This window comes from Pongo abelii, chromosome 6 (assembly GCF_028885655.2).
Source record: "Pongo abelii isolate AG06213 chromosome 6, NHGRI_mPonAbe1-v2.0_pri, whole genome shotgun sequence".
NCBI lineage: Eukaryota > Metazoa > Chordata > Mammalia > Primates > Hominidae > Pongo > Pongo abelii.
In genome coordinates, this window is record NC_071991.2 from 88,395,295 (window position 1) to 88,411,797 (window position 16,503).

At 39.0% G+C, this 16,503-nt stretch overlaps 1 protein-coding gene across 18 annotated transcripts in view; it reads right to left on the reverse strand.

The window, feature by feature from the left end:
* Window positions 1-16,503, reverse strand: part of ADAM22 (ADAM metallopeptidase domain 22) — a 273,701-nt gene that overhangs the window by 130,907 nt on the left and 126,291 nt on the right. For all 18 annotated transcript variants that reach the window (XM_024250366.3, XM_002818272.6, XM_024250365.3 and 15 more), the window contains one exon: window positions 9,117-9,183. In XM_024250366.3, coding sequence (XP_024106134.2) covers window positions 9,117-9,183 — 67 coding nt within the window. The remainder of the gene's footprint in view (window positions 1-9,116; window positions 9,184-16,503) is intronic.

Sequence of the window (16,503 nt, forward strand, 5' to 3'; positions counted from 1 at the left end):
TTCCAGAATTGAGAGAACATGCATTACTATTGTTTAAGCCACCCAGTCTGTGGTACTTTGCTATGGTAGCTTTAGTAAACTAACATGGAAGTTAAAGAAGTAAAAGTTTTGAGAGTTGCTTTTTAAAAAGGTACTGCAGGGAAGGAAAAAAATATAAAACGTTACAACTTTGATTTATAATGTATTAATGAGTCATTAATAAAGAAAATAGACTTCTATCAGATTTCCTGTAAAAAGAAACATCCCAAAGAGCTAAGCACAGAGGTCAAGACAGGAGGGAACCAGCAGAGAAATAATTGGCTACTGAGTTTGGATTGATGGGCAGGATTCAGCACTTTCAATGGGGTTCCTGGAAAAACCCAGAGGAGAATTTTGAGTTAGATTTTTAAATGGAGTGGAAACAAATGGAAGTCACAGGTGAGATCAAAGCGGTTTTCTTAAAGGGAAAAAGAAACAACCTCTGGCCCTTCAGTCTTGACAAAGTTTGTATTTATCATTTCCCTGGCATGACAGGCTTAGAGGTTAGAAAAACCATCAACAAAGAAACTGCAATTCTCAGGTTGGAAAATCAGCAAAGATTGTGCAGCAAAGTCGGCGCTTCATGTGTTATGTATACCCATGGAGCCTTAAGATCCCAGAGTGGAGTACACTTTGCTGATTAGGTACGATTTTTCTGAAAAAGGATATTACTGTAGAGACAGCAGAGAGCTGTCTTCTGGGTCCACCCCGCACGCTCCTGTTTGCCGCATTTCATCATTCCACTGACAGACACAGATGGAAATAGATAATGAATGGCCTGTTTCCTTTCCTCTTTAATTTAACAAGGGAATAACAGATACTCTATATCAGAAAAATATTATCATACAAAATAGAGAAGTGAAGCCAAATGAACAGGGATGGGAATAAAAGGACCTGGAGATTCTAGCCCTAGGTAATTTTTTTTTCCCAACTATAAACAAAATGGCTCCATTCTCCCATGTTATATCTAGATGAATCCTGATATCCTTTCTGTAAGGAGGCAGTAATATAAATTAATCCACCGTTCAATTCACCAATCTTCAGTTTAGAATAACTTTCTGGAGAGACAGGCATAATTATTACATCTAGGTCACTTACAAGAATTGCCAGATTTTAAGTCTTTATGAATTAGAAATGTATAGGTATACAGGATGTATTTACTGACAAAATGTCCTAATGTCTGGAATTTGCTTTAAAATACTACACATACACACACACACACACACACACACACAAACACAAAGTAAAAAGAGAAAAAAAAAGATAGTCAAACTGTTGATAACTGTTGATGCTGGATGATAGGAATGAAGAGTTTCATTATAGCATTTTTTTTATACTTTAAGTTTTAGGGTACATGTGCACAATGTGCAGGTTTGTTACATATGTATACATGTGCCATGTTGGTGTGCTGCACCCATTAACTCGTCATTTAGCATTAGGTATATCTCCTAATGCTATCCCTCCCCGCTCCCCCTACCCCACAACAGTCCCCAGTGTGTGATGTTCCCCTTCCTGGGTCCATATGTTCTCATTGTTCAATTCCCACCTATGAGTGAGAACATGCGGTGTTTGGTTGTTTGTCCTTGCGATAGTTTGCTGAGAATGATGGTTTCCAGCTTCATCCATGTCCCTACAAAGGACATGAACTCATCCTTTTTTATGGCTGCATAGTATTCCATGGTGTATATGTGCTACATTTTCTTACTCCAGTCTATCACTGTTGGACATTTGGGTTGGTTCCAAGTATTCCCTATTGTGAATAGTGCCGCAATAAACATACATGTGCATGTGTCTTTATAGCAGCATGATTTATAATCCTTTGGGTACATACCCAGTAATGGGATGGCTGGGTCAAATGGTATCTCTAGTTCTAGATCCCTGAGGAATCACCACACTGACTTCCACAGTGGTTGAACTAGTTTACAGTCCCATCAACAGTGTAAAAGTGTTCCTATTTCTCCACATCCTCTCCAGCACCTGTTGTTTCCTGACTTTTGAATGATTGCCATTCTAACTGGTGTGAGATGGTATCTCATTGTGGTTTTGATTTGCATTTCTCTGATGGCCAGTGATGATGAGCATTTTTTCATGTGTCTTTTGGCTGCATAAATGTCTTCTTTTGAGAAGTGCTGTTCATATCCTTCACCCACTTTTTGATGGGGTTGTTTGTTTTTTTCTTGTAAATTTGTTTGAGTTCATTGTAGATTCTGGATATTAGCCCTTTGTCAGATGAGTAGGTTGGAAAAATTTTCTCCCATTCTGTAGGTTGCCTGTTCATTCTGATGGTGGTTTCTTTTGCTGTGCAGAAGCTCTTTAGTTTAATTAGATCCCATCTGTCAATTTTGGCTTTTGTTGCCATTGCTTTTGGTGTTTTAGACATGAAGTCCTTGCCCATGCCTATGTCCTGAATGGTAATGCCTAGGTTTTCTTCTAGGGTGTTCATGGTTTTAGGTCTAACATTTAAGTCTTTAATCCATCTTGAATTAATTTTAGTATAAGGTGTAAGGAAAGGATCCAGGTTCAGCTTTCTACATATGGCTAGCCAGTTTTCCCAGCACCATTTATTAAATAGGGAATCCTTTCCCCATTGCTTGTTTTTGTCAGGTTTGTCAAAGATCAGATAGTTGTAGATATGCGGCGTTATTTCTGAGGGCTCTGTTCTGTTCCATTGATCTATATCTCTGTTTTGGTACCAGTACCATGCTGTTTTGGTTACTGTAGCCTTCTAGTGTACTTTGAAGTCAGGTAGCGTGATGCCTCCAGCTTTGTTCTTTTGGCTTAGGATTGACTTGGCAATGCGGGCTCTTTTTTGGTTCCATATGAACTTTAAAGTAGTTTCTTCCAATTCTGTGAAGAAAGTCATTGGTAGCTTGATGGGGATGGCATTGAATCTATAAATTACCTTGGGCAGTATAGCCATTTTCACAATATTGATTCTTCCTACCCATGAGCATGGAATGTTCTTCCATTTGTTTGTATCCTCTTTTATTTCATTGAGCAGTGGTTTGTAGTTCTCTTTGAAGAGGTCCTTCACGTCCCTTGTAAGTTGGATTCCTAGGTATTTTATTCTCTTTGAAGCAATTGTGAATGGGAGTTCACTCATGATTTGGCTCTCTGTTTGTCTGTTATTGGTGTATAAGAATGCTTGTGATTTTTGCACATTGATTTTGTATCCTGAGACTTTGCTGAAGTTGCTTATCAGCTTAAGGAGATTTTGGGCTGAGACGATGGGGTTTTCTAGATATACAATCATGTCATCTGCAAACAGGGACAATTTGACTTCCTCTTTTCCTAATTGAATACCCTTTATTTCCTTCTCCTGCCTAACTGCCCTGGCCAGAACGTCCAACACTATGTTGAATACGAGTGGTGAGAGAGGGCACCCCTGTCTTGTGCCAGTTTTCAAAGGGAATGCTTCCAGTTTTTGCCCATTCAGTATGATATTGGCTGTGGGTTTGTCATAGATAGCTTTTATTATTTTGAGATACGTCCCATCAGTACCTAATTTATGGAGAGTTTTTAGCATGAAGCGTTGTTGAATTTTGTCAAATGCCTTTTCCGCATCTATCGAGATAATCATGTGGTTTTTGTCTTTGGTTCTGTTTAAATGCTGGATTAGGTTTATTGATTTTCATATGTTGAACCAGCCTTGCATCCCAGGGATGAAGCCCACTTGATCATGGTGGATAAGCTTTTTGATGCACTGCTGGATTCAGTTTGCCAGTATTTTATTGAGGATTTTTGCATCAATGTTCATCAAGGATGTTGGTCTAAAATTCTCTTTTTTTGTTGTGTCTCTGCCCGGCTTTGGTATCAGGATGATGCTGGCCTCATAAAATGCGTTAGGGAGGATTCCCTCTTTTTCTATCGACTGGAATAGTTTCAGAAGGAATGGTACCAGGTCCTCCTTGTACCTCTGGTAGAATTTGGCTGTGAATACATCTGGTCCTGGACTTTTTTTGGTTGGTAAGCTATTAATTATTGCCTCCATTTCAGCTCCTGTTATTGGTCTATTCAGAGATTCAACTTCTTCCTGGTTTAGTCTTGGGAGAGTGTATGCGTCGAGGAATTTGTCCATTTCTTCTAGATTTTCTAGTTTATTTGCGTAGAGGTATTTTTAGTATTCTCTGATGGTAGTTTGTATTCTGTGGGATTGGTGGTGATATCCCCTTTGTAATTTTTTATTGCGTCTATTTGATTCTTCTCTCTTTTCTTCTTTATTAGTCTTGCTAGCAGTCTATCGATTTTGTTGATCATTGCAAAAAAGCAGCTCCTGGATTCACTGATTTTTTGAAGGGTTTTTTGTGTATCTATTTCCTTCAGTTCTGCTCTGATCTTAGTTATTTCTTGCCTTCTGCTAGCTTTTGAATGTGTTTGCTCTTGCTTCTCTAGTTCTTTTAATTGTGATGTTAGGGTGTCAATTTTAGATCTTTCCTGCTTTCTCTTGCGGGCATTTAGTGCTATAAATTTCCCTCTACACACTGCTTTGAATGTGCCCCAGAGATTCTGGTATGTCGTGTCTTTGTTCTCATTGGTTTCAAAGCACCTCTTCATTCCTGCCTTCATTTCGTTATGTACCCAGTAGTCATTCAGGAGCAGGTTGTTCAGTTTCCATGTAGTTGAGCGGTTTTGAGTGAGTTTCTTAATCTTGAGTTCTAGTTTGATTGCACTGTGGTCTGAGAGACAGTTTGTTATCATTTCTGTTCTTTTACATTTGCTGAGGAGTGCTTTACTTCCAACTCTGTGGTCAATTTTGGAATAGGTGTGGTGTGGTGCTGAAAGAAATGTATATTCTGTTGATTTGGGGTGGAGAGTTCTGTAGATGTCTATTAAGTCCGCTTGGTGCAGAGCTGAGTTCAATTCCTGGATATCCTTATTAACTTTGTCTCGTTGATCTGTCTGATGTTGACAGTGGGGTGTTAAAGTCTCCCATTATTATTGTGTGGGAGTCTAAGTCTCTTTGTAGGTCACTAAGGACTTGCTTTATGAATCTGGGTGATCCTGTATTGGGTGCATATATATTTAGGATAGTTAGTTCTTCTTGTTGAATTGATCCCTTTACCATTATGTAATGGCCTTCTTTGTCTCTTTTGATCTTTGTTGGTTTAAAGTCTGTTTTATCAGAGACTAGGATTGCAACCCCTGCCTTTTTTTGTTTTTCATTTGCTTGGTAGATCTTCCTCCATCCCTTTATTTTGAGCCTATGTGTGTCTCTGCATGTGAGATGGGTTTCCTGAACACAGCACACTGATGGGTCTTGACTCTTTATCCAATTTGCCAGTCTGTGCCTTTTAATTGGAGCATTTAGCCCATTTACATTTAAGGTTTGTATTATTATGTGTGAATTTGATCCTGTCATTATGATGTTAGCTGGTTATTTTGCTCATTAGTTGATACAGTCTCTTCCTAGCCTTGATGGTCTTTACAATTTGGCATGTTTTTGCTGTGGCTAGTACTGGTTGTTCCTTTCCATGTTTAGTGCTTCCTTCAGGAGCTCTTGTAGGGCAGGCCTGGTGGTGACAAAATCTCTCAGCATTTGCTTGTCTGTAAAGGATTTTATTTCTCCTTCACTTATGAAGCTTAGTTTGTCTGGATATGAAATTCTGGGTTGAAAATTCTTTTCTTTAAGAATGTTGAATATTGGCCCCCGCTCTCTTCTGGCTTGTAGAGTTTCTACCGAGAGATCAGCTATTAGTCTGATGGGCTTCCCTTTGTGGGTAACCCGACCTTTCTCTCTGGCTGCCCTTAACATTTTTTCCTTCATTTCAACTTTGGTGAATCTCACAATAATGTGTCTTGGAGTTGCTCTTCTCAAGGAGTACCTTTGTGGAGTTCTCTGTATTTCCTGAATTTGAATGTTGGCCTGTCTTGCTAGATTGGGGAAATTCTCTTGGTTAATATGCTGCAGAGTGTTTTGCAACTTGGTTCCATTCTCCCTGTCACTTTCAGGTACACCAATTAGACGTAGATTTGGTCTTTTCACATAGTCCCATATTTCTTAGAGGTTTTGTTCGTTTCTTTTTATTCTTTTTTCTCTAAATTTCTCTTCACGCTTCATTTCATTCATTTTGTCTTCCATTGCTGATACCCTTTCTTCCAGTTGATCGCATCGGTTACTGAGGCTTGTGCATTTGTCACGTAGTTCTCGTGCCATGGTTTTCAGCTCCATCAGGTCCTTTAAGGACTTCTCTGCATTGGTTTTTCTAGTTATCCATTCGTCTAATTTTTTTTCAAAGTTTTTAACTTCTTTGCCATTGGTTCGAACTTCCTCTTTTAGCCCAGAGTAGTTTGATCTTCTGAAGCCTTCATCTCAAAACTCATCAAAGTCATTCTCCGTCCAGCTTTGTTCCGTTGCTGGTGAGGAGCTGCGTTCCTTTGGAGTAGGAGAGGTGCTCTGATTTTTAGAGTTTCCGGTTTGTCTGCTCTGTTTTTTCCCCATCTTTGTGGTTTTATCTACCTTTGGTCTTTGATGATGGTGACGTACAGATGGGTTTTTAGTGTGGATGTCCTTTCTTTGTTTGTTAATTTTCCTTCTAACAGTCAGGACCCTCAGCTGCAGGTCTGTTGGAGTTTACTGGAGGTCCACTCCAGACCCTGTTTGCTTGGGTATCAGCAGCGGTGGCTGCAGAACAGCGGATATTGGTGAACTGCAAATGCTGCTGCCTGATCATTCCTCTGGAAGTTTTGTCTCAGAGGAGTACCCGGCCGTGTGAGATGTCAGTCTGCCCCTACTGGGGGGTGCCTCCCAGTTAGGCTACTCGGGGGTCAGGGACCCACTTGAGGAGGCAGTCTGCCTGTTCTCAGATCTCAAGCTGTGTGCTGGGAGAACCACTACTGTCTTCAAAGCTGTCAGACAGGGACATTTAAGTCTGCAGAGGTTATTGCTGTCTTTTGTTTGTCTGTGCCCTGCCCCCAGAGGTGGAGCCTACAGAGGCAGGCAGGCCTCCTTGAGCTGTGGTGGGCTCCACCCAGTTCGAGCTTCTGGACTGCTTTGTTTACCTACTCAAGCCTGGGCAATGGCGGACACCCTTCCCCCAGCCTCGGTGCTGCCTTGCAGTTTGATCTCAGACTGCTGTGCTAGCAATGAGCAAGGCTCCATGGGCATAGGACCCACGGAGGTGCGGGATATAATCTCCTGGTGTGCCGTTTGCTAAGCCCATTGGAAAAGCACAGTATTAGGGTGGGAGAGACCTGATTTTCCAGGTGCCGTCTGTCACCCCTTTCTTTGACTAGGAAAGGGAATTTCCTGAACCCTTGCACTTCCCGGCTGAGGCGATGCCTCGCCCTGCTTCGGCTCATGCACAGTGCACTGCACCCACTGTCCTGCACCCACTGTCCAGCACTCCCTAGTGAGATGAACCCGGTACCTCAGTTGGAAATGCAGAAATCACCCATCTTCTGCATCACTCACGCTGGGAGCTGTAGACTGGAGCTGTTCCTATTTGGCCATCTTGGCTCCCGACCCTCATTATAGCATTCTTTTCACTTCAAAATATGTTTAAACTTTTCCGTAATGAAAAGTTTTCTTTTAGTTTACATATATATATATATAATTGAAAAACTCAATTATCTTCAGATTGTCATTTGAACAGGACAATATAATTTATTTTGGTTACTGATAACAATTTAAACAAAAAGTTTTACTACAGTAATATATGTACATTAAAAACTGAACAAAGGCTTTATGGGAAAATAACTTGGCAAATGTTTACAAAATGATACAGAAGCAAGCAGATACAATATTGTAGCTACATATGATACTATGTAAATATGTATATATACAAATGTGTGCATGTGACAAAAAAACACTCAAATAACAAAACGAAAACATTTATCTCTCAGTGATGAGTTTAAGGATAAAGTTTTCCTTTTTTGTTTTACTTTTCTCTGTTTACAAGTTTTCTAAAATGAGCATGTATCTAATTTGTAATTAGAAAAAGGAAATGAATATGAACAAGTGGGATTATAATTCAGATAAAGTAGAATAGATAGCCTGAACACTATTCAGAAGAAAATAAACACTTGGCCAAAAGTCACTATACTAAACACTGAGCAGAAGGAAGCCCTACGCCTGGGTGGCTTTTGTTTTCATTTGCTCTCAGATTATACCATCTGCAGATCTGGGGGAAAACCCCCACATTCTTATGCCTCTAGCTGGTGGAGGTTTTTATTTTTGTGTTAATATTTTCACAGTTTACCTGTCATAACCAGTATCCTGAGATTTCTGTCTCCAGGTATTTGTAACTCCTTGATCTCCTGTAGATCTAACAATTTTACATTTTACCGGTGGAGGTGTGGGGTGGGGCAGGGTGGAGGGGACGCGGGGTTGGGAATCTTACACAGCTGAATGCAAAAGCAAACACCTACCCTGGACCCAAGTTTTCACCTCTTGGTTCTCAGTGGTAACCTTAAAGGCAAATTTCAAAAACTACTTTCAGCGAAATAATCTAAGAAAGAACTAAAGGTTGGTGTAAAAATCGCTGGGGTTTCCCAGGCGCGGTGGCTCGTGCCTGAAATCCCAGCACTTTGGGAGGCCAGGGTGGGTGGATCGCCTGAGGTCAGAAGTTTGAGACCAGCCTGGCCAACATGGTGAAACCCCCTCTCTACTAAAAATACAAAAATTAGCCGGGTGTGGTGGCAGGCGCCTATAATCCCAGCTACTTGGGAGACTGAGGCAGGAGAATCACCTGAACCCAGGAGGCAGAGGTTGCAGTGAGCCGAGATCGCGCTATTGCACTCCAGCTGGGCGACAAGAGTGAGACTTTGTCTCAAAAAAAATAAAATAAAATAAATGGGGTTTTTGCCATTAAAAGTAACGACAAAAACCACAAGGACTTTTGCACCAACCTAGTACTTTCAGCTATAGCAATCCTATAAAACATAAGTCTAACAATTCCTACAGTACCTAGAAATTCTTTTTCTGATAACTAAAAGTAAAGTTTCATTTTTCCAAAGTAGGCAATAAAACTTCAAATTATAAAGTATTTTTAAAACCCTCAAAACTGTACATTAGAAATATCATTGAAAATTAAAATCATAATCAGTAGTATTAAACGATTCTCAATAAATTTCCCCACAAGTAGGAAAATTTCACTTACTTTAACTTCCACAGTCTTGCCTCCACGTTCAATGTGTCTCTCTATGTATTCAAAGGACAGCAAATCACTGCAACAACAAAAATAAATGATGACTAAAGAGGATCCCAAAAATGTAAAACATGAAAATCAGGATCTAGTATACACATATCTGCTTTAACAATTCTTTAAGCCCCCCAAATCAACTTTATAGGTCTCTCTCTCTCTTTCTCTCACACACACACACACACACACACACACACACACCCAGTATTTCTAAAAGGACATGAAGTTGAACTGTCTACACCACCTGTCACTCCACTGCTGGGCACAGCTGATTCTGCTGAACCAGCCAATAATTCCAGGAAACTACCATAAGCACATCATTATTTTAAAGACATATTGTTCTTAATTTTTTACTTTAACTTTTTATCAAACAGTTTTAATTGTATATTATGCCTTACCATTTCTTTAATGTGTTATATGTGATATTTTCACCTGACAAAATGTTTCCATCACAAAACAAAAAAAGGTAAAGAAAGTTAAAAGAAATGAAATGGAATATATACCATCAACATTTGAAAATTATTCTTTTTTGAAATCAGTCCTAAACAACATTTACATGTTTCTGTAATCTTAAATATGCTTCTCTTTAATTTCATATATGTGAAAAACTTTCCCTTTTAATGGAGGGGTCTCTAGACACAACTTCCATAAAATATTTTTGATCTTTTAAAGCACTAAAATATAAATAAAACTATCATTAATTTTAAAAAATGCATGAAGCTATAAATTTCTAGTGTTGCTCTATTAATAGACATTAAGCCAACTAAAAACTCCTTAAGTGAACTGAAGGTCATCAAACAAAAACTGTTCCAATCATTTAAAAATGTGCATTTTTGAGCACAGAGGTTCATCATGATAAGCACCATGCCTACAATTGCTTGAAATGTAAACAGAACGATCAAACAAGCATTAGATTAATGCAGGCACCATAATCCTGTACTATCTGACGCTTATATTACTATTTAGAAAACTTGTAATGATAGTCTAAGTCAATGCTTCATTTATCTTTAGAATAGATGTTCTTATTGACTTTATGTGAGAATCACCTAGCATGCTCTCAGCTGCAAGCTGTAGAAAACACAACAAAAAGTATATTAAACAATCAGGACATTTATCATCTTATTTCTTCTTTGAAATTCCAGGGCTAGCATAATATAAATTTGCTTTTGAGGATATTCAGTTCTATTTGATAAATAAATTTGAGGTTTATAAAATATAGGCAAACCCTTTTAAGATATTTTCAGTATATATTTTGCTAGTAAGACATGAACAGAATTCACAGATGTATAAAGTATAAAAAGAAGACTGTGTATGTGTTACACACTGACAGAAAGGGCTGCAAGATCAAGAAATGTCAATTACTCTTGAAGCATATGAGTAATAAATGTTCATGATATATTAAATATATAAGAGGCACTAAATATCCAGGATACACTAAATATACATACGCACTTAATATTCATGAGGGGGGTTTTCAGCTTCGACACAATTGATACTTTGGGTCAGATAATTATTTGTCTTGGGAGGCTGTCTTGTTCACTGTAGCACACTTAGCATCCCTGGATTCTACCTAATAGACGCCAGTAGCATCTCTTACATATACCAGTCATGACAATCAAAAATGTCTCCAGACATTGCTACATGTACACTGGGGTACAAAATTACCCTGCTTAACAACAACTGCTGATACTCTTTCCTGCCCCATTTGTTATCTGTCCAATAAACACAACAGAACTCATGACTGTTTGTGACGCTAACTGGCAAGCCACAGCCACTGACTAGGCATACTTGTCCCAGTATCTCTCAGACACTTGAGCAGGTGTTCTTAGCTTGGGACAACTGCTATCTTTGAGGTTTGCCCAAACCTCAACTCTGGTCCTTGTAACCACACCATCAGTGGGGAAGGCATATGCAGATGTATGAACATGAACACTATGTATCCCAGGATTAGCTGGCATGGCCCCTCTACCCTATTTGCCCCTAACCCAGGTATACCAACCTAATAATCTTTCCTCTTGCCTCTCACTGTGCACTTTAAATTGATTTAGTGAATTATGTGATTTGAAGATTGGAATTTAGTCTGTGGGAGCTTTTGGTTCCCTCACCTCTAGGACAGCTCACCTAAGCATACTTGGAGGCTACCATTGCATCAAAGTAATCTTCCCACCTGACATCAGGGCAGTTCCAGGGTTGGCTCACGTGGTGGCTCAGTGCCATTAATGAGATGAGGGGTGTTTACAACTTTCTGCTCTGCCCTCAGCATGGTAGCTGGGGCTGTCTTAAGTGGCTCCTCTCATGACCCTGATATGATGGCTGCAATTCTCAGCATCTTATACAAAATACATTATTCCAAGATTAAAAAAAGAAAAAAAGCCTTGTATTTATTTTTAAAAGTGAACAAGCCCTTTCAAAAATAGCTCTTAGCATTCATCTTCTCAAATATCTTTTGCCAGAATTACATTATATGGCCACTCCTAAACCAATCCTTTGACAAGAACATTTGTCTTTGAACAATCAAGATTCTCCTGCCAGGCCTCCCTTGACCATCATGATTCTTTACAGAGAACTGAACAATATCGTTGGAAAGGAGAGTGGTGAAGAAAGTACCTGTTGTACATCCAACTGAAAATTGTCTTTTTTTTTTGTCTTCATCATGAGTATATTATATATTTCACAAATTTCCAAGGGCTTATAACAAAAACGTGAAATTATATGGAAAGATCTGCCTCAGGCAAAACTGATAATTGCTCCAGCATCCACATCACACCCTGTTTATCCAAAACAGGAGAGATACTAGCCAGGTGTTTGCAAAGGACTGTCCTCCAACCTTGCTATCAGTCTTAAAAACTTCCCCAGAAGTAGCAGAGAAACATCATCAAACAGAGGCATGTTTATCAGCAGAGCCAGCCAGGTTCCCTCTCCTGGGAATATGAACTTGTAAATTCAGAAAAAAATCATTCAGCTGATGAAGGAAAGAGAGACAGAAAGTCAAAAGTAAGCTGACACTTAAAAGAAACTGAGCTGTACGGTGGTGAATACCAGAGTGAAAGCCCCACATCTCCACTGCTGAAGTCCCTGAATGCAGAACACCCTATCCCTGTGCTAGACATCTTTGGGATCCTTGGTCTCTCACTGTCACATGAGTGAAACCCCACTACTGCAGCCAGCATGAGTGAAATCAAAATCACCTAAGTCAAATATTCCTCAGAGGAATACTAGCTGCGGTGTAGGAATAGCAGTAGTAATAATAATAATAAAATCTAAAAACAACTTTTGAGTCCTCCAGGTTTTCAAATTTCAAGGGAACATTTCCCTTTGAATTATAAAATCTAGGCATTAAGAGAATATGAGTCACTGCATGAATGTAATTACAGCAAAGAAAAGCCCTCTGCTCAGGAATTATGCAGCTATTTCAATCAAGCCTCTATATACAAGTATTGCTGGAAAGCGCTCCATGTAATTTTAAACCAAAAACAGCTCATGCAATTTGGTTTTGTTTGTTTGCATATTGTGAAAGTCTGCTAAGTATTGTTATTTTAATGATTAGGGTGAGAATCCTTAAAGTTTCACTTTTCCCTCCACTAAACCATAAAATCTTTACTATCATCAAGTTAGAACCTAATTTTCTTGAAGCTTCCTGAAGTAGAGATAATCAAATTATCTTGTTATTTTCTTTAGAACATCATTGTTTATCATTATATAGGGATCTACTTAAATCATTTTAAGTGTAGGAAAATAGAAGACCTCCTTAACATAAAGGCAGTTTTGTATTAATGTAAATGGGTCAGGTAGAATTCACTCCATACTAATAGCTTAATAATGATGTGTGAATACTTGTTCGTGAACTTTGAAATATAAAAGTAAAAATCATTTCCAACCAATTTCTAAAGGCCACTCATTCTCTAAAGGAAGTAAGTAGATGTTTATAAAATTAGAAATGTTTTCTGAGACCTTTTTTCATTTGCATGTCATAACAAGCCTAAAAAAGCAAAACAAATATAATGTAAACATTTTCAGTCATAATAATGATTATCCTTTGTGTAGTGGGCAACTGTCATGAATCAGAGACAGCTGGTATAGTATTATACAAAGGTTAGGGAATTAAAAACAAAAACAAATATTTTAATTTTCCATCCAAGCTCTGCTATTTACTAATTTTGTACCCTTGGCCAAGTTGCTTAATCTTGATCAACATAATTTGCTTCTGTTTAAAATGGAGACAGTAAAAAAAAAAAAAATCACTTCGTAAAGCTGGTATGGTATTAAACCAGAACACACATGAAATGCATCCCAAATCCTGATTTCAATTATTCACATACCCTATTCACCATCTCATATCTATTTATCTTTCTCTAGAACTCTCTCTCACTGCTTTGGAACTTAAAACCATTGAGCCTATCTACCACTTTTTCACTCTCCTCACCTCCTTCTTGTCTACTTAATCCAGTTTATTTTCCATGATCTGTCCTGATAAATCACCTCCCTGCACACACTCTAAACTAATTTACCCCTCTTTCCACTGTACTTGCTTGACCAAACCTCAGTCACAGTAAAACTCCTTCTACTAATCAAAGTCTGACTCCAAGAAGTAGAACATCTTGAATGGTCATAGGCTGGTTTAGGATCACAGTTGTCAAATGGTCCCTCATCACAACACTGCCCTTAAGTCCACTACGCTTTTCCGGCCAATTTACTCTGAGAAGAGCCTTCTAAATCTCTCTCCTCACATCTCTACTGTGCTCCCTCATTATCACTCCCTTCAGATAATCTCACTTCTGTATTCACTGGAAAAATGAAAACAGGACTACCTCATCTTTCCAATCTACCAGCTCCCCTGTTTCTGAACCAGTCTCTACTAGGATGTCAAACAGGCATCTCAAATTCAACATGTCTAATGCATAACCCTCTCAGTCAAATCCGAACATTCAATTCTACCTTCAAAATGTATCCTAGTAACAACTTGACAGTGAAAAAAAAACTGGAGACATCACCTTAACCAAGTGATCACAGTTAACATAACCAATAATAGAAAAAAACAAAATCACGTGCTTCTGAAGTGATGCTTGCATAAGAAGCAAACAAATGAACAAAGAAACTTGAATGTGCAATAGATTTTCAAAGAAACAGCCTCAGAGCAAACATCTAATCCAAGGTGCTTCCAGTAAGATGTAACCTCAAGGTCAAGAGTAAGTCAAGGGTGTAGTTTTAAAACGCTTTGTTATAACTCACAAAGACTAAAGGCTGTTTCGCCTTGACCAAATCATCTATGTAAAAGAGTTCCGAAAACTATTAAGGGCCTCAGCTAGACAAAAGAGTTTCTAAGAATCTTGTAGGTTCTCACAGACATTCTCACCTAAACAAAAAGGCTAGTATGAATCTTCAGGGCATTGTCTCATAGCATCTTAACTCACAGTAGAGAGGGACCTATCTCAAAAAGATCTGTGGATGTGGATTTGTCTAATGGAGTAAATGCCAATGAGATTCACATGAAACCCTGTGAAGTTCTTAAGAGAATTATATCACTGGAACCACACAGCTTGGACCAAAATGGACAGTCAGTTCAAACTTTTTATAGTCAGGAAACGGACCTAGAAAGATAGCTTAAAGCCCGGCACATTTCTTTTTAAAAAAAAAAAATGTTGACTCAGAGGATGAACCCAAGAACTACAAAAGGACTGCTCCCAGGAAGCAAAGCAGAGCCTTAATCAACATATATTCCCTTCTGCCAAAGCAGGAGAAACCAGTGACATATCTGATTCAGTATCAGAAATTCAATGGACCAGTGACTGCTGAGTAGCTATTTCCCACTTTTTGAACAGGAGTGTCTACTGCAGTCATCCTGCCCCTATCTACGCTGTATTTTAGGTTATTTTTTGGTTCAAGGGTCTACACCTGGGCTACCTCACCTAAGAAGCCTTATCTACACCTGGACCTGATTCAGATGATGAGAACCTGAACCTTGCATTTGAGCCTGATACTATAATGGAATAAGATTTTTCAGGGGTCTCTGGAGGAATTCAATGCATTCTGCGTATGTAATAAATACAAATAATTTGTGGCCAAAGGACAAACTGTGGTTGATTAAAGAAGGCAACAAATTGTAACTCTTCTAATGGCAAAGTGGAAATCATTTCTTCTCTCCTTGAATCTGAGCTGGCCCTGTGAAAAATATGAGACAGAAGTGATATTGTGTGTCTTGGTCTGTTTTGTGCTGCTGTAACAGAATATCATAGACTAGGTAATGTAGAATGAACAGAAATATGCTGGCTCACAGTTCCAGAGGCTGGGAAGTCCAATACCAAGGTGCCAGCAACTTGTGAGGGCCTTTTTGCTGTGTCATCATATGGTAGAAGGAGAGAAGGAGAGAAGGAAAGCAGAAGGAGAGAGGGAGAGAGAAGGAAAGGGAGAGAAGGAGAAAGAAAGGGAGGAAGGAGACAGGGAGAAGAGAGGGAAAGAGGTAGGGAGAGGGAGGAAGAGGGAGGGAAGGTAAGGGAAGACAAGAGAGGGTGAGAGCGAGCCAGAGAGAGAGGGGGAGAGCACACACAGAAGCAAGAGGGAATCAAACTTGCCCTTTAATAAGGCACCAATCCCAGGCCTGTGAGTGCAGCCAGCCCTCATGGCCTAATCACCCTTAAAAGGTCCCATCTCTTCATACTGTTACAATGACAATTAAATTTCAACATGATATTTAGAGGTGACAAACATTCAAACTACAGCTCTGTGTAACATCTGAGATCTGCAGATTCCATTTTCATGCATGTAGAATTCTCCTTTGAATCCAGCCACCATGCTGTCAGGAAGCCCAAGCAATCACATAAAAAGACCACATGGAGGCGAATCATGCCCCTAGCTGACAGACTCAGTGAATTCCAAGCCAACACTGACACCAATTTCCAACCACGTGATTGAGGCAAGTTTGCATCTTCTAGATATAATAGCACCCCAGCTGACACTACATAAAGCATATCTGCCCAGTTGACCTACAGAATTGTGCAAAACAATATACACTGTAAAGATTATAATATACTGTAACTAGCTATGCCTTCTTATTCTAACATTCGATGATTGTTATGCTGTCCCAAATTACTATGTTTTCCTTAGAGTAGCCACCAAATATTAAATGTAACTTTCTTTGGACAATATAAAAGAATCATAAGACTTCAAATATGATTATAATCCAACCAGTGAAAATAAGAGAAGCCCACAGATCATATGTCACAATCGAAAATCAAAGATTTCATAAGGTCTTTAAACTATGAAAAGCTCTCCAGAGGAAGAGAACAGGAAAAAATGGAAACTTTAAGGATCCAAATTTCACTATTTCATTTAAGAGGAATAACAAATT